Source organism: Cataglyphis hispanica, chromosome 5, assembly GCF_021464435.1.
Source record: "Cataglyphis hispanica isolate Lineage 1 chromosome 5, ULB_Chis1_1.0, whole genome shotgun sequence".
NCBI classification, from domain to species: Eukaryota; Metazoa; Arthropoda; class Insecta; order Hymenoptera; family Formicidae; genus Cataglyphis; species Cataglyphis hispanica.
In genome coordinates this window covers 10,150,459-10,169,440 of record NC_065958.1, presented here as the reverse complement: position 1 = coordinate 10,169,440, position 18,982 = coordinate 10,150,459, and the positions used below count along the sequence as shown (strand labels likewise).

General features: G+C 38.5%; 2 protein-coding genes across 2 annotated transcripts; both read right to left on the bottom strand.

Moving 5' to 3' along the window:
- Nucleotides 1–7,755: 7,755 nt before the first annotated feature.
- LOC126849842 (cuticle protein 38-like) lies at nucleotides 7,756–8,432 on the bottom strand. The gene has a single exon (XM_050592125.1). It carries the CDS (start codon nucleotides 8,317–8,319, stop codon nucleotides 7,990–7,992), a length of 330 nt encoding a protein of 109 aa, XP_050448082.1. The 5' UTR covers nucleotides 8,320–8,432; the 3' UTR covers nucleotides 7,756–7,989.
- Nucleotides 8,433–14,150: 5,718 nt separating this feature from the next.
- LOC126849856 (cuticle protein 64-like) lies at nucleotides 14,151–16,619 on the bottom strand. The gene is made up of 3 exons (XM_050592153.1): nucleotides 16,532–16,619; nucleotides 15,145–15,336; nucleotides 14,151–14,564 (listed from the first exon to the last, which is right to left on the bottom strand). Exons 1-3 carry the CDS (start codon nucleotides 16,541–16,543, stop codon nucleotides 14,298–14,300), a joined length of 471 nt encoding a protein of 156 aa, XP_050448110.1. The 5' UTR covers nucleotides 16,544–16,619; the 3' UTR covers nucleotides 14,151–14,297.
- Nucleotides 16,620–18,982: the final 2,363 nt, after the last annotated feature.

Genomic DNA, 18,982 nt, shown 5'->3' with positions numbered 1-18,982 from the left:
TTTTTTTGAAACCAAAGGATGGACGTGAAAAATTCCCATCGGATACAAAAAAATAAATTTACATGATCTTTCCAAATCGATTTATCACACTATTCGTGAAGAACAGGCTGGCTTGATCTTCTTCGTAGATCCGGCGTTACATAAGAAACAGGATTAACTCAATACAAATGCAATACTGTTGTTGTCTGATATTTAATGCGCGCTTGATTCGATGAATGAACGTAATGATCTTACGTCACATTTTGGGTTTTTCATCAAAGTTATGTAAAATTTATCACCTCGCTTTCATCTCGCCGAAGCCATTTTGAAGACAAATAATAATAAATATGTGTGTTTAGGATTCATCTGAAGAGGAAACTTTGATACTATAATGTCGCGACAAGCTAGTATATTTATATTTTCGTAAATTCATGATCATTAGCCTAAATTGTTTTTATGGTAATTCGCAGGGACATTAGTAGTAATTTTTTTCAATCGAATTCGTAAGTAAATTTTTATCATTTCATGGAATCTTCTTGCAATCGCTTGCTTCGCTTCTTCGAAATAAATCGAGCGTCGCGCACCGAAGAAACGTACCGGATCGGATACTTTCTTCTCGTCAAGCGCATTGACCTTGACTCCTTGGATCATCACGCTTGACGTATAGGATAGTAATTTTCACTCTCAGTCAACCACGCGGTAGAAAGTGAAGGGACGTACTTTCGAAGGGACGACGCCTTCGTCTCGCGCGTTGGGAGAAAATAAAAATCGTATTAATCGCAACGTGGTTACGATATTTTAATATAAAGAAAAGCTGTTGTCGAAGCTTAATTGTTCGTACGGTCGAGTTGTCTATATCGTTACGCTCTCAGGATCCGGGAGAAAGTTACTCGCGCGCGAGTATATTTTAAGGGTCGATTGCATTAGAGTGAACCTTTCCTTCTGCTTTTCGCCGTTTCGGGATCTCCTGGGAGTTTTTCCAGCCCGATCGAATCCCCGTAGTTTCTCGCCGCGAGACGAAGTTCGCAATTTCGCGATTTCGGTAGAACCGCGCGTGTGAATTTTCAATTTTCACCATTCCGGGCTCCCGCGGGAGAATTATTCAGAGCGGAAACTAACAATAAAACCCTTAAGCAGTCTTCTCTTTCCCATCACGTATCGGTGATCAACGATCGCCTCCGCCGCCGATTTCCTTTCACGTGCCACACTCTTGGCGTATTACGTAACAGGGATTTTCCGCAGCCTTTCGTAACACTGGGAATTTTGCGTCGCGGATCACACGTTGTGTTAAGCCGTGCGTGAATTCTCTTGACCTAATTCAGGTATTCTTATGCGTTTTCTTTTGCGTCGGAATGTAAATGGACTCGACATAGCGTCAATGACGAAAATAATAACGTCACGTAACACGTATATGACGTGTGATTTAAGAGCTTCGAAAGATTTTTCTCGAAAATATATTGTGTAAAATGTAACGTAAATTTCCCCGAATATAGATAAATTTTTTAAAGGACGAGCCGATTGAGAAAAAAATTCTTAGTAGTCTATCTCCTCTTGAATGGACACGAGGAATGATGAAGATGACTAGCTACGACTATTCAAATCTTATTCGAGATTATTGGAGAAGGGAGGGAGGGAGAGGGAGAGAGTATATGGGGAAAATGAACACGGCAACTTTCGTCAAAAATTCTTTTTTTTTTTGCGTGGATGAAGTTACACGATAGACCATGATTATCGATGAGGAGGCAAGCTGCGAGCCGCTACACAAACTTTCACATGGGATTCACTGAGGTCGACGGCTACCGGCTCGATGATTTTTTCGGTCAGTAGGTAATATGGTATCCATGCTGTTCGATCGAGTAACTCGATGGGATCTCGGCGATCGGCGCGGAATAAGCGTAGGCGTACGGTGCTACCTATAATAATAACGAAAAAAACACAAAGAGAAGAGTCGTTGATTTCGATTATTCGATTTCGTCGTTACAATGACAAGATCTCGAAATTTAGGGAGGAAAATAAAATTAAAATTTCAAATGTGCACAAATAAATTTCCTAGAATTTTATATACGGGTGTATAATTTTTGAATGTAAATTTCCGAGCGTTTGATTTTTAAATTGAAGCTATCTGCAAAACTCTGTTTTTCATGGGGCGGGGAGGGAGGGAGAGGGGCGGGAGGTGTGGTTTCGCGTCGCTATGAAAAATTAAACATTTTTTTTACCCCGTAAATTGATTTTTAAATATTTAACGCGATGCAATGCGGAGAGAATTCGCCAACTTTCCATACTCACCTGCGATAAAACGGGGGCGGCGTATGCGATCCGGGAGATCGGCGCGATGACAGGCGCGGGGATCGGGGCGACGAGCTTGGCGGTCGACGCCGGGGTTTTTAGCTCGGGGACCAGGGTGAGTGCGGGCGCGAGTGCCGCTTTCGGGGCTGGTGCTGGCGCGGACCACGCCAGACCGAGGATGCCGACGACGACGACGAGAATCTGCAAGATAATAGTATGGTCGTTTCGCGTGCGAGATAACTCGCTTCTTTATTTAAATTGGAAAACTTGGGCACGTCGGGGCCCAAATTTAAGTAAACCGTCGAATCGCGCGAAGCAAATGAGTTCTATGTGACGCGAATATCGTCCCCGGATAGATCAGCGCGCGATAAACACTCACTTGCGGTAAACGAGATTATTATATCCAAGATTGATTAGCGCGATAAATATATATGAATTTCTTGCTGCAATTTTTAATTAAAATCGCGATAAATATATACGAGTCTCCTGCCTCAATTTTTAATTAAAAACCGAGTGAAATTTATCATAGATGTGTGTTTCCGATCGGATTTACTTACGAATCGCAGCATGATGAGGTTTGAACGAGGATTCTGCGCGGATGTACTCGGGAACAGGATGCTCTATGTCAGTGCGCACTCCGGCCTTCGTCTCCTCGTACTTATAGAGGTCTCGGGGGATACCGTAAAAAGTAGACTCGTCCGGTACTACAAAAGTTCCTAACTGCCATACCGCCGCATTCCTCCTCGGTCTCAGGGACGGACGAGACAGGGATTGCAACGCGGAATTGCATCCTGACTTTGCGATATATATTGACTCTACTTACATTATACATACTCCTGGATTAGGTACATTTATGTATCATAAAGAAGATAAAGAGAATTGAGTTAACGGTCTAGAATTAATTATAACGTCGGTGTAATCAAGTTGGAATCATACAACAATTTTTCAATGTTTTTATGATAAAAAAAAATTAATTAATAATTAATTAATAATTGACAAGAAAAAAAAATATATTTTATTGATAAATTGGTCTATTCGATGATGCAGAAATAATTCTAATGTTATCTCGCGAAAGAGAGATGAAATTAAAAAAAATCTGTAGACACCTCTTATTTTCTTAACGAAAATTAAAGTGCAGATTTCCTTGGCATTACATCTCGCTAGAGATATATAGCGGATAAAACGTACACGGCAATACAGTACATCGATAAGAATAATGCCTAGTCCTCGGGAACGTTTCTTCCATTACCTCTTCCATTCCTATTTCTTTCTATTTCGCGAAACAATCCCGGCGCGCGCGCGCGCGCGCGCGAGAGAGAGAGAAAGAGAGAGAGAGAGAGCCCTTCGACTTCGCATTTTTCAATTATCGATCCACCGTGGTCCCTTGGACGCGGCACGTACGTCCTCGCTATAATTCTCTCAGTATTTTCTTCGGCGGGATATACCCAGGACGCTGGCTGGCGCGTGTAGAACGGGTGTGATTTAAAGAAAGGGAGACGCGAGAGAAGGTTCCGTAGCGCGATCCGACTATACGTCGCTTCGTAGACCAGAGATACCGAGGTCATTAGCAATACTCGCGGTTCATTCACCCGAGACCTTGAGGATCCAAGCTTCGTGCGTACACGCTTCGAGGCAATCGCACTGTAATTTGTATCGAGGCACGGAGATCGATATTGCACCGTTGAAACGTGACACAAACACGTTGGCAGGACGATGCATATTGCACCGTGCATATTTAAACATAATTATGCGCTAATAGTTTCAAAAAATATCAAGGAAAATTAGTGATATAAAATACAGGTATAACGATACCGTACGAATGAAAAGAATAATTATAGATGTGGACAGAGTAGTTTATGGATATTCGGGCGGGAGGATTTTTTGGAGACATTTGGGTATGTCAAATATATGCAGTTCAGATATGAAAATGCATGACAATTTATTTATTTAAGAAATTTTTAACAATTGTCACCGGCCTCTTTCCAAGGCTAAAGACTGCCGGTTTCGACCCGTTTGTCGAGTCACACGAACGACGTGGTTCATTCCACAAACACACGTTGAGTTTTTGAAAATAATTTGCGAGGACAATGTCGTCGTGAAAAATTTTTCCATTTTCCAAATATTAAAGGCTGATGATAAAGCTATGATTCTTTAATCCTAAAGAGCACAATAAAAAAATCGACGATCTATACTTTAAATTTATGAAATTTAATTTTTCTTATTAATATAAATAATAAAAAATATAATTTAATTAGACTTTTTAAAATAAAGTATATTTAACTAAGATTGTAGATATTTTTTTAACAAGATTCCACACGCATAAAAGGAATTTTAAGAAAAGTATCATGGTTGTATAAATTTGATCGTGCTCTTTAGAATTACTCGTGTTTAATGCTTTATTCGGTGTGTGATTGATTACACTTGTTGAATTGGTGATAACTTCTCGCCGATTATCTGATGAGGATGCGACGAGTCCGCGAAGTACGATATGGTTTTGATGGCTGGCAAAAGTTTCGCTGTCACTGGGACCGGATGTGTGTGTCGTGGATTATATGATGCCCATGGGCCTCGATCGTCCTCTCGGCCACCAGAGTTGCCTTCGCCAAGGGCTGCACGATTTCGGCAACCGGTTCTTGCACCAGTGCCACGTTCGTTGGGTATCTCAGCAGCGTGGGTGAAGCTGCGGCTACCAAGAGCGTCGGTGCCGATGCGTGCACCACGTTGTTGCCGTGGGACTCGATAACCCTTTCAGAAACGAGCTTGCCGATGACAGGCGTGAGAATGCTTCCGCAATGCACTGTGGCGATGCTCGCCAGCATAGAAATAACTATCTGCAAAAGGGAACGTTTCGCCGAAATATGAAACCGTGGAATATTTTCGGAAAGATTAAAACAACGCCGGCGTCGATATTTTCATAATTAGTTTATATTATTAGCTACTTGAAAAATTGTTTAAAGGATGCTTGTAAATAATATTTGCTCTCTCGAAAATAGAAATTGATTTTAATCGATTAATGATTCTATTTATAAGAAACACATATCGAGTTTTTATTGCTTCTAATTTTTTTAAATATTTTTTTCTCCCTATGTATTTTATTATTTTCCTCTATTTTATTGTATCTCTCTTAATAATTGTCGATTATTTAAACAATTAAAGTTTAAAAAAACACTAGTCTTACCAGCCTAAGCATGACGATGGATTTTCACTGCTTTTCGATCAGAACCTTGAACCGATCTGCACGCACGCGGATCTTCGCGTCTTTATATAGGGAAGTACTTTCCCCCTATGGGATGATCTTTGTAAGAGACCTTCAAACTTCAAGATCCGTGTAATTAGAGCTTCATATCCTGCGAGTCTAGTTTCATGCGTTAAAAAATATTCGATGCGACAAAGGCATCCACATTCTTGTCTGAAAGTATATATGTAATATATACTTTTGTCATAAAATATATTTCATAGTTTGCGTAAAATATTAAAGATTCCCGAAACGTATTTTAAGTGTCTTTTAACTTAGTGATTCTCATTCTAAAAATAAAAATAAAATTATAAATTAATAATTGTAAATTAATTTTAAATTAATTACAAGAAATTTTAAAAATAATCCCAATATTAAAATACAGAGGCCTGAATGTTCTGGCCAACTTTTATAGAAAATTTAATTCTGAGCAAGAAATTTTCTATAAACATGAGTTGAACAATTTTGGGCATTAACTTTTTAAGGAAGCATTTTTCCACCCATATTTATGGGAAACTTTTTGTTCAGAATTAAATTTCCTATAAAATTTCAAAGTCTGGCCGGAACGTTTGGGCCCATCCTATACATATATGCAATAAGATCGAAACTGTGCGAAATAGATTAGCGAAATATTATATATTATATTACGAAAATCGAGATGTGGATAAAGGATATGCGGATTATATCTGCCGCTTGTTGGTTCTGAAAGCGTTAAGCTTTTTGTCCTCGTCATGAATTTGCGGGGTAGTACGCTTGACAGTCGAACAAAGGAGCTACCTTTACACGATCTCGAGACTTTACTTTTACTCTTCACGTCGCGGTAACAATAAGCACTTACGCCATAGAAGCAAAAAAGAGTGGTAGTACTCCTGAGAGGGACGATAAAAAGCGCTCGAGCGTAAAATTAAGGCCGAAAACGCGCTTAATCTTCACAGTCTCATTTATCTGTTTTTATTGTTATGATATTAACGGTGGTAAATTCGACAAGGAACAATAGTATAATTAAAATGAAAATAATATCTACGCGTATCCGTATTTCGAAAATTATAAAAATAAAATTAATTAAATTATTTTAAGAAGTTTTAAGAAGGTGTATCAAAAAAATTAATTAAAAAATAGCAAATTTTTGTAAATTTGGAGAAAACTTTTAAATATCTCTTCATCTAGACAGATGTTTATCAAGAGATTTAATTGTCAATATATTTAAAGATTTTCAATACATATATATTTTCAAAATTATATATTTTCTGAGGAGTAAACATATAATTCTTTTTTAACTTAAAGCACATGAATATAAGTTGATATATTCGATACATGCAGCACGTTAACATAACATATGTACAGATACATCTATAACTTTTCTTCGAAAACGTAGATGCGATATTGAATAATTCGCCTTTGCTCCCTCCCTCTTTCTACCCTTTTCTCTCTCCTTCTCCTTCTTTTACGGGAGAGACTTTTTTTAAAGCTCTCGTAAAGAATTTAGCGAGTTAGTTTCGTGAAAAGTGCACAGGCGAGTTTATATGTTTCTTGCAAATATATTCAATACGTGATCCGATGGCGCGCGAACCAAGTTTTGCGCTCGCGATTGTCGAGCGAAAAGGGAGGAATGCAACGGAGCTAAAGCCGAAACTCAAACAACGGTTGATCGCCAAGTCGGTAAACACTTTTCATCGAGTCCTTCCAAATCCTATTTTGAGAAAAGCCTCACGTAAACGGATAGATGGATAGATGGACTTACTACGCGGACGTGGCCAGCGCGTAAGATGTGTGTATTTAAAAAAAAAAAAAAAGAAATTAAAAAGAAAAGAAACTATAAGAACGAGATCACCCCATGATCGCAACGCTTCGTGTTTGCCAATCGTCCATACGACTAAAAAGTTGGAACTCTCCCCGCGACCGGTCGAACGAGCGAGGAAGAAAGGATCCTCGATAAGCTCGGATGGTACGTGATGCGGAGGAATTAATCCCTTAGGCATAGCGTGGCGTGAGAACGAAATAGATGGAATTTTATAACCGCCAGGAGGGAATGTTTCACGCCACACAACGCTTATTATTATATTACTCGATAATTATTTTAAAATTTGTTAATATTTATTAATTTTAGAAATATAGAAAGATTTTTGGGGATTACAAGCTGTTGAAGCTAAAATTCTGAAATATATATATATATATAAATATATATATTATAAATTTTTACTTTATATATCTTCTAGTTGAAGGAATTGTATAAGGATTAAATAAACATAGGGCACTTTTACATAAAGGCAGAAATGGCAAATTTTATTGATTGATCGTAGCGATCGGTCGTTTGACCGCGCGGTCTGGCTGGTACAAGATTAGTCTGGTAGGTCTGCAGGTGGATCAATGGATCGATCGTTTCGATGAATCGTCATCGTCCGAATGGACGACGGGAATGTAGTTCGTCGTCTGCACACTGGTTATGAGAAACGCGAGACGGGCGAAAAATGGCTAGGGATGAGATTGCCTCAGTGGAGAGCGACGATGGGAGCGTGAGCGGCGTAGGCGACTGGAGCGTGATAGGCGAGCGGCGCGGCGGCAACGACAGGGCCAGCGGCAACGACCGGGGCGGCCTTGAGGACCGGCGCGGTGTAGGCGACAGGGGCTGCTGCGACGAGTGGGCTCTTCACGGACACCTTGTAGGTGTTGGCGTAGCTGGTGGCGACCGGGACGGTGTGGGCGACCGCTACTGCAGGCGCTACAACCGGGGTCGCGTGAAGAGCTGGTGCCAGGTAGCCGGGTTCAGGTGCGGCCGCGGCGCAGGCCAGCAGAGCGAAGAGAGCGACGAACTTGTACATGATGATCGTTGGTTGAATTGCTTCGTACTTCGGAGCAGGAGTGCTGAAGAGCGAATGATGCTTGAACACGGCGTCTAGGACCCCTTATATCCGCCGGGACTGACCTCTCCCACTTTACCTCTCGCCATCGGCAAGGCGGCACCTGGTCCCAGCGGCGGTTCCTGCCGCCTTCCTTGTACGCTCCTCGCTCGCATCGTCGTTCCCTGATGCTTGTTTTTTGTCGTGCCGCTGGCGAAGGAGCACTGCCAAGGACTTACCAATCTTGTCCGCGGCCTCTACGCGGGCCCTTCACCGCACGACGAGCGTAAGACGTAGCCTCGACGTAGGAAGCGTACTTGTCGATCATCGTTTTGTCTCCGAGAAGGTCGCGCGAGATACTCGAAAGGGTGATTATCGATGGCCTTATCTTCGGGCTTTCTTTGTTTGCGCGAACGCATATACGATGCTTGAATCAAAGTTCAATGACATAGCCTCGACTATCGATCATCAAATTCTCACATCCGGAATAATCCGTACATAATTATTAAGCGATTTATTATATGTACATATTAGCTTTCGATTGACGGGTCTAAAATATCAGCTCAAATTTTGCCGCAGCTTATCACTTCCTTGATTAATTCTTGACGTACAGAGACATGACATTGAGAGTCGCTTAATCGATTAGTATTAATTAGAAAAAACGCAGGCAATTTTGTCATCGAATTTTCATTTCTATTATTGCTAATAATTTATTATTTTCTAAATTTATCTGTGTATGTACTTGGTAATGATATTTAAACATTTAAAATATATATGTCAGCCATTAAGTAAAATCTTAGTTAAAAATTGTTGCTCGCGCAAAGTACGTTTTCAGGTTGTTTATTCTGACTTTGATTATTTTGGAGGCAATCCTTCTTTTTCTTTTTATACTTTACTCCATTTTAATACTTATGAATTACAACGATTTACGAGCTTGATCGCCTTGTTCTCACGGTAATCGAGCGGTTTTATTTTACGCTACGTACGTTGTTTTAATAAACATATACGTTTACACAATAATATAATAACTCCTTTTTAGAAACTATTTTACTTGAAACTCTTCAAACTGAAAATTTTTTTTTAAAGTCCTCGATATAACTACGATTACTGACAATGAGATATATATGTATAATTCATAAAAAATTAAATTTTTATTGAATGATGCTTTTCTCTCTCCCTCTCTCTCTCTCTCTCTCTCTCTTTCTCTCTTTTAAAAATTATTTATATCAATTTTTTATTTTTATATTTAATTTAAATAGGTTTATATAAATTGATTGTTTTCTCTTTTTCTTTCTCTTGAAAAAAATTTTTTTGTACTCTTTTTTTTATAGAATTCCTCCTTTAATAAGTAATTTTCAAAATTTTTCTTCGTTTCTTGACATATACTTGCCTCGATAAATGATCCAATAACGTAGATCGAGCGGCTGTTACGTACATTACGACGATGAAGCAGGTCGCGATCCAGAATCGCCGGGAAACAAATCGGGGCGGGAGGGCGGGGGCGGGGAGAGGGGAGGTATTGTGACACAAGTCGCGAAAGTAGATGCTCGACTTGCACAATTTCGTACAACGCATTTCGCATAAGACAACATGTAATATTGAAGAGTGTGTTTGGCGCGTACATACGCGCATGTGTCCTCTTCGTCTGCTTGCGCGTTACGCGGATTGTCGTCGTCTTTGCGAAATCACGCATCGACGATGACAATGCGTGACACATTGCACTGACGAAAATCAGCAGCAACTCCGGTGCGCAGTGTCAGCTATCTAGGCGTACGGTAAACGTCAACTACTATCGACCGCTTCTCTACGCAATCGCGTGTGCGTGGCATAAAATATTATACGTCATTACACAAGGCGCATTCTGTCTCTCCGGTGGTTCCTTCTCGTTTTATTTTATTTTTTTTTTTATTAACCCGCGTTGATAAATTATGACATATGTCAGCGTGATGTATTAAAATTTTGACGACGATGTGTCCCGCGATACGTTGAATGGAAATTTATAATGCGTATAGTTCCATAGATTTATACGTATACGTTTAATTTATTATTAAATTAATGAATTAATAATTTATTTCCGCGATCAAGCATTATGTAATTATTTACATACGGCAAAGCATTGTTGCAGCCATTAATTCATGCATACAGCAGATTATTTTCCCATCAGGGAGTTGATGTATATAATATATATTGGTCGAAGCGCAATATTGTTAAAAGGGATAACGATTGATAATCGAAAATTATACAATATCCGATTATCCAATCTGCCGATCATCGCAGCGATAGACATCGCACCCCTTCGCCCTTTGCCCTCTTTTTAAAACGATCTAAGTCTCTCGCACGGTAAATTTCGCACAATCACAATCGTTGACACAATCTTTGTCAGACACCCTGTATATGAGAAGAAATAATAATTAATTAGTATTTCACGATTGCGTACAGTCCTCTATTTATTGCACTATGTACGTGTCTATATTGCGTTATGGAATTATTATTATTATGGCCGATGACGGGCATTGATGCGTACGAAACGAGATATGTGTTGAACGGAAAGTAATTCTCTTACAGTACTTAGGCCTCAAAGGGAATTTTAATGCAGGCCTACGTCGAAACGCTCGAATTACGCGCAAAGCCAAATGCGCTCGTACATAAGTCAGGAGGACTCTCGTTACACCCGTTTTATGTAATATAATTCCATTCTAAATTTGTAATTTCACCAGGCTGCGCTGATTCAACACGTACAAGTCGAAAGAAAGATTTTTCAAATATATTCTCGTAAAATATCGCGAGACAAATGTCGGTGCGTATTATTTTACCGTTTTAATAGAGATTTATCATCCACAATATTTTTCACGCGAAAAAATATTCGCTACATCTCTCGAGATAATTTTGAAAAAAAGAGAAACGTTATTACAAAGTGCGTTATTCAATATACTAGCATAAATGAAAAAAAAAAAAAAAAAATTTTATAGATAAAAATTATTCGAGAAAATAAGCAAGAATACATTTACTTTTTTTCCGTTTATTGTAATTTTGCAACTTTGTGCGTAACAAAAATATGTTTACTTAATAAAACGGATCGTTAATAAATATTTATTATTTTTAAATTTTTAAATGGCAATTCTTAAATAGATTACATTGGTAGATGACGCGTTTATTTACAAATTTGCAAGATTGAGGCCCCGCGACACCCGTTGTAGAAAGTGTTGCGCGACCTTCCCGAGCGAATAAATAACATAACTCTTCTATACGCGCAACAACGCCCATCGCTCATCGTAGGGACGTCAGTCAAAATCTCTTACTTCGCGATCCTGAAATAAACCCGGCCATGGCAGTTTGTTATTACACAACGCGCGAGCTCTTATTACAAGGTGTATGGAAACTCTGAACGTTAATTGACAGTACGTCCATATCGCACATGCACTATGCAATAGAATTGATACGCGATGTTACCTATGCTGCATTTACATTCTCTTTACAATGGAAAGTAGCCGAAGCATTCATTACAATGCAACCGTGCGATACTGATGGAAAGATTACAATTGACGTTACAATCGACACATTACACTCTTCGATAAAAATTTGCATTAACATAAATCTTAAAATGCATCTATAAGAATAATATTTATTTATGAAACACACAATTTTATGAAATATGCGAGCGATGGAAGGACTTAGCTTTTTGTTATGTTATTCTTGCGATAATATAACTCAAAAATATCTAGACTCGATATTAATATCCGAACACTTTTCTTTAATTATTCTGATTTTTTTTTATTATTTAATTATTTGCGATAATATTTGATTCTCGTTTCCTCTTTCCAAAACATCTCCTATATTTATGTTTACATTATCTATCATTTACATTAACCGTTTAATTAAGACTGATTAGCATTGTGACGAGTAAGGAAGTCTCGGCATTTCTGGTTGATGTTATTCTTTCCCGGCTACCAATTACGGAAAATGGAGCACGTTCCACGCTTTTCCATGATCGCTATGAGGAAATCCATTTTCGTTTTTCCGATACTTTATACCTTAAGAACGGACGCATATACGCGCATTTCTCGAGCCTTCTCGGCTCCTCGTCGATTCACGAAAACGACGTCGTCGGCATGGGCGGAGTCCGAGAGACGACGACCCTGCCCCAATAAATCTGGAGCACGATTGTGTGCAACGATAAGTGAGAAAGTAAATAAATGAATGAGCGAGACTGTCCGCCACTCGGACCCTTGACGTTGTAATATTTCATAAATTTCGCCACCGTGCTCGGCGATGACGAAGAATAAAAGAGAGAAGCGCGAGCATTTAATATATAAGTTATACATAATTCGAGTGTTCTTTCTTATGATGAATTTTCTGGTCAATTTGAAGTCCATTTTTTCTCGACATAAAATGTCGAGGAGCCAACAATTTTTAAATTATCGAAAAAAATGAAGGCTTTTCCCAAATTAAGATTTGGAAATAAATAACAAAGTTATGCTTTTCGATTAATTTTAAATAGATTTTGCTTTAACAAATTTTTTTTAAAGATTTTATAAATAATAAGAATTTAAATAAAATTTTTAATTTAAAAGAAGGTTTATATAATCTTAAAAATATATAGATAATATTTAAAAAAAGAAGGATCTCGCCTCTAGTTATCTGAATAAACTGTAATTGAGAGAGATTTGTTGATTTTAAAACACCCTGTATTCATCGGGACATTGTCGGCGCAAATTAAATTTGTGTTTGAAACGAGAACGCATAATTCGCCGAGTGTCTCTTTTATCGATCTACCTTGGACAGAGATGTTGACTTTAAAGAAGTCGAATCGTTTTGCAAACAGTTTGCTCGCGCAACAGTTTGTCTTGTCACATATATCAAATTAATCGTCCGACCTTGCTTTTATTAAGACAAAAAAATGTTATCTTTGACACATTGAAGATGTTTGTGTGTCAAAATAAATTTACTCATAATTAAATATTATTTTAATCAGTATCCGATTAAAAACTTATAATCAATTATCGATTCAAATATTTTAGCTTTAACATTATTTATTATATATCAATATATACTTGAAAATTAATATAGTTAAAATATTATTCTTTAAGAATAGAGAGTTAGAAATTCAGGAGACTAAGGACCCTTTAATCCCTTTCCATAAAATATTCAGATATCGATACGCGGGATCAAATATTGAACGGAGGCAATTTTAATGAGGCGAGTGCATGTTATATAAAGCGTTATTACATAAAATCGCGAAATTAAAGTTACGCCAAAGTAAAAGGACCAAAACGATCGTCGATCGGGATAAACAGAATTCGCGGTTGCCTCGCCTCAGCCTTGATCTACTCTTAAGTCTCGCTTCTTCTTTGCTGCTCTATACGCTCCTCCTTCTTGCCTTGCGCAATCTCTTGCGTTCCGCTGGATGAACGAACGAATGATCTAAGACGGAATGTATAAAAGCCTCCAACAATCCTGTCTTCGGTCAAACGTGACGGACCTTTGCGGGTATAAGATCGCGATGTCGATCAGTAACGGCTTGTTTTGTAAAACTGAGTTGCTTAAATTACAGCAAGCGCGGAAACGAGGATTATAAGCAGAATAAAAAAAAATAATACGCAATATCGAATAATAAATTAACATATAAGCGCGCGGAATATCAAGGCTAATTCGAACAATTAATCAGATGGTATAAATATCTGCAGGATCGTTTCTTGATATTTATTACGTCCTTCGGACGATCTAAATGATCTAAAAGATTAGATGGCGAGACGGATGACGCCATTTTTAGCTTCCATGGCGACTTTAATCGCTACTGGACGTGTAAAAAAATAAGAAATCAAGACAATGTAAAAGATGAAAACGTATATTGTATACATAGCCGATGATAAAGTTTGCGGCGATACGCCAGCGCGTGTGATGTCAGCCATTACTTATCGACTAAGATTACTCTCGAAGACTCTGTTTCGATAGTCCTGATATCAATGATAGTATCCACCGTATCCGTAACCATGGCCATAACCGAGTCCACCGTAACCGTAACCAAGACCATATCCAAGACCATGACCGTATCCGAGACTATTTTGCAGATAGGTGACCGATGGTGGTACCGTGTATCCGTAATGACCGTAGCTCACCGCTGGTGATGCGTAAGTTGGAGCGTAAGCTACCTTTGTGATGGCAGGTGCGGCGAATTTGGTGATGGCGGGTGCAACGGCAAGCTTAGTGACAGTTGGAGCAACCGCGACCTGGGAAGGAAAAATATATTATTTTATCCGTTATTTTATTTTATATTATATTTAAACATATATAGATAGAAAAAAACTCAATTATATATAAATTTTAAATGTTAAATTTAATAACAAATTTAAATTTTCTAAATAAAGAAAATAAAATTACGAATAAACTTTTATTAATAAAAACTTTAAATTTTAAATTTAATAAAAGATTTAAATTTTATAAATAAAATAAATAAAATTTTTTAAGTAAAAATTTTAAATTTAATAAAATAATTAATAAATCATAAATTTAGAAATTCTTAATTAAATTTTAATCGACTGTCATTTTATTATATTCCTTCAAATTATGTTTTATCGAAATAATATACTATTATCAGCGGAAGCGCTGGTACGTGCGAAAACTTCATTTTGCTCATATTTAATTTTACGCGAGAGTTCGTTCGTGAAATTACGAGCGAGTAAGACTTAAGAATCTTCTCCTGGCTCTTGGCTACATCATTGGCGTTTCACAGCGTTACGCGTTACGCTGATAATCCTCGACTCGTATCGAAACATCCGGTTACACGTTAAACGTTTTGGGAGCTCTTACCTTGTACGTATTGGCGTAACTCGTTGCAACTGGAGCGTGCGCGTATGTGAGCGCAGGTGCGATCGCCGCTACTCCATGACCTAAGCCGTAGCCGCCACCATAGCCGTAACCGCTACCGTAGCCGTAGATTCCTCCGTAACCGGAGTAGAGACCACCGGCGGACACATAGGCGACGGTCGCGAGAAGAAGGATCTGCGGTAAAGCGTACGGTAGATGTACGGGTGAAAAATGTCCCTCGGTTTCATTTTAAGACGGTCCACATAAATGGCGACGTGAATTCGAGGCGAGATTTGATATACAACTCCATACCATCGTGCAATACAGAGAAAGCATTTTTATGCGAACCGCAAAATTACATATTCATATATATATATATATGTATACACATCTTTTAGTAGACAGAAAGTATATGTCAGATTTGTGCAGCTAACGCTTGTCTCTGTCAGGTTGATAAAAAACTGAATAGCGGAAAATAAAAGATTTATAAGATATTTTTTAATTAGAAAAAAGTGAAATTAAACAATTATACAATTATATTCTAATTTATAGCGAGGTGAACTATAAATATTACAGTATAAAAAGATATAGACATATAAAAATGAAAAAAAATTATAATAGGGAAAACATTATACAGACACATACACACACACGCGCGCGCATCATCAATTTTCCCTTTTAAAAGTTTCAATGCGAGATTATTATAAATGACAAGATGCAAAGTTTCTAAGCGAACAATTCACGTCGTTGTGCATAGCCTTCGGCTTTATTTACGCACATCCAGGGTGATTTCAACCGCGTATCTATTCATACGATATGAATGAAACGAGCGTATTCTGCCGTGATAAAATCGCGCCCGCGGCGGCAGGTAAAGTTCATAGCAAATGTTACCGCGGATCGCCCGAGCATTTCTCACGATATTGCGGAGTTGAATCTTTCTCTCTCTCTCTCTCTCTCTCTGCAGTCTAAGATAAATTTAATCTGTAGATAAAAGTAGTATTATAAAGAGCGAATTGTTATATTTTCGAAATATAAATATTTTTACACCTATGTATATTGCAATATCTGGGTAAAAATATTTATATTTCGAAAATATATAATAAAATTCGCTCCTTATAATACTGCTTTTGTTGAGAAATATATATATATATATATATTTCTCAGCAAAAATTGTATTCTCCGCGATGATGTTTTCTTTTAATATAAACGAAGGAGAAAGAAAATTCAAGAGATTTGTAAAAAGAAATTCTAAGAAAATATCTAAAATATCCTCTATAGACATTCGTCGTGCGTTGCATAGGAAAAATATCGCGCCTCGATGTCTATACGTTTTCCCGAGAAAAGTCCCGTCTGCGCGTTTTCCCGCCTCGAGTATAGCCACTTTACTCACCAGTTTAAACATGTTGCTCTAGGCACTTGCGATCTCTTGTCGGTACTGTGGACTGACTACACATCTCGCGTACCCCGCTAGATCACTTATATATCTCCGGCGGATTGTTTTTACTCGTGCAAGGGGATCCAAGGGGCAGAGAGAGAGAGAGAGAGAGAGAGAGAGAGATCCGGAAAAAAGTTTTTCCCTACCAATAATGGCAAGGCGAATTCGTAGCTAGGTAAACGGCGTGGGGTCCGACAGGTGGGGTGGGTCAGGCCCCCGAGACCCCCCGTTACGCGCTCACCTAGATCCTAGATCCTTTGCGGATGACTCGCCGCGCGGTCTCGGCCGCGAAGGACAAAGCTATTATCGGCCGGGCGAGGAAAAAAAAAAAAAAGAAAAGTATCGGTTGTTCGATTCGCGTCGTGAGAAAAAAGCGCGTCCATGCCACCTTGAATGTATACGCGCGAACGAGCGCGTATGATGAGGGAGGAAAAGGAAGAGGGAGAGAGAAGGATTTTTCTTCCCATCGGGCCCCTCGGCCACTCTCAATCGCTTTCTGTAATTATTCGCGCGTCTATGATCTTGTCTGTGCTCCGCGAAGCGTGAACAGAGAGAGCAACATGGGAACCTCGACCGATCGAATGTGGCACGCGGTGATATCGAGGAGAATTCATCTTCTTCTTTTACATTGTCATAATTTTCCCTCATTATTTTTCTCGATTTTATTAACTTGATGAATTTTTTCTTTTTTATTGTCTATTTCATAGCTCATTGTTATATATAAATTTTTACTCTATTTTATAAACCCATTTTATATTTTTACATTTTATATTTTTATCCTCTTCTTTTATAGATTAAGACAACGTGACTTGGATTTTTTATTATACGTTACGATATTATTATCGTGCATTTTATATTTTTATTTCCACGTGTATTCTCATATCTTTGCTCTCCTTGATAAATGCATCGCTTTGCATCTCTATCTCGATATTTCCTCGATCGAGTGGGTGTGTCAACTCGAGTGCTACTTCCGGGGCGAGAAATGAATCATCGCAACGAGTATGCAACGAGCTCGCGGAAATGCGCTACATTCTTGGTTTATATTTATAACTAATACAGGTGTATATACGATTCAATTATTCACAGAATCCCGAGCGCTCGGAGAGATAATAACACGGGTCGGGCGCAAAAATGTAAAGACTGAGTACTTCATTAATCGTAGAATAAACATGTTTATGTACTCTTTCCTCGCTCGCTTCGTTCAATGTCGTGTATCTACAGCCTTGTTGATCGCAGTATCTTCGTCCTCATTGCGGCTCGCTCTTACATGTCACCTCGTATACACCGCCTTGCAAACGTGACAAATTTCCGCGTAATCACCGCGTTTGTCATTGAGTGTCTTCTTAATAAAGTACATGCTACGTCATACATATGCGTGCACTTTTCGCCTTATAAAGAATCGCCTATTCAATCGCTCGTTTCCGCTTTCATCGTGGATTGTTACTTTTGAAACTAAAATAACAATTTTATTCTTAGAAATTTTATATATGTGTATATATCCTTTTCGCGGACAGCTCACGTCTTTATCCGTAAATTCTTTGACCCGTTTGTCGGTTTACTTTAATGAAATTGTCTCTATACATAGATTACGAATAATTTTTAGAAATTACTTAAATTGAAAAGTTCTCGAAAGATTATATCAATTAGAAAAAGTTTCTCATAAAATTAGCTTGTGGAAATAATTTTGTGCGTTGGATTTAAATCGATGATCGGCGCGTGTATATATACGTCGCAATTGAACGCGCTATATATCCTCCAGCAGTTAGGTTTTCGCAGACTTTTTTCACGTTATGCGACCATTTGTATCCAACCCTAATGGCTTACGATGCGATTAACTCGCGCCTCGATATCTACCCTTACCTGCGAGACATGCCTAGCTCGATCGTGAATTGGGGCTAACGAAGATAAATATCGGCGAGATATATCGCGAGCTAAAACATTACGACGCACAAACTATACATAAATATATATAAACGCGAATTCCCTTTACGTGAAACGCAAAATGTCGCTGCAAGACAAACGCTTTGCTGTCTCGCACCTCCGAGCCCGCGGCCGATCGATTTTTAAAAGACGACCGACCAAAGTACGAGAGCGATGCACAGTCGAGTGACGATCGATGTACAATGCAACGGACGAAGATATGTATACACTAGCAACTCGAAAAGGATCGAATCCGTTAAGCCGTGGATCCCGTATCCGTTTTATGTGATACATGGCACACATTTTTTATTTATCTTGCCTATCGGAAAACGTGTCAGCTCCTAGCGTTGTCGAATAAGTCTTTTCTCTTGCTTATCCCGTCGACGACGATAAGTGAATGTTTGTAAAAAAAATTTTTTTTTTTTCGTCTAATGATAAAAAACGATATGACGATATTGCGTCGCCAAGAATTTTTTTTCCTTGCTC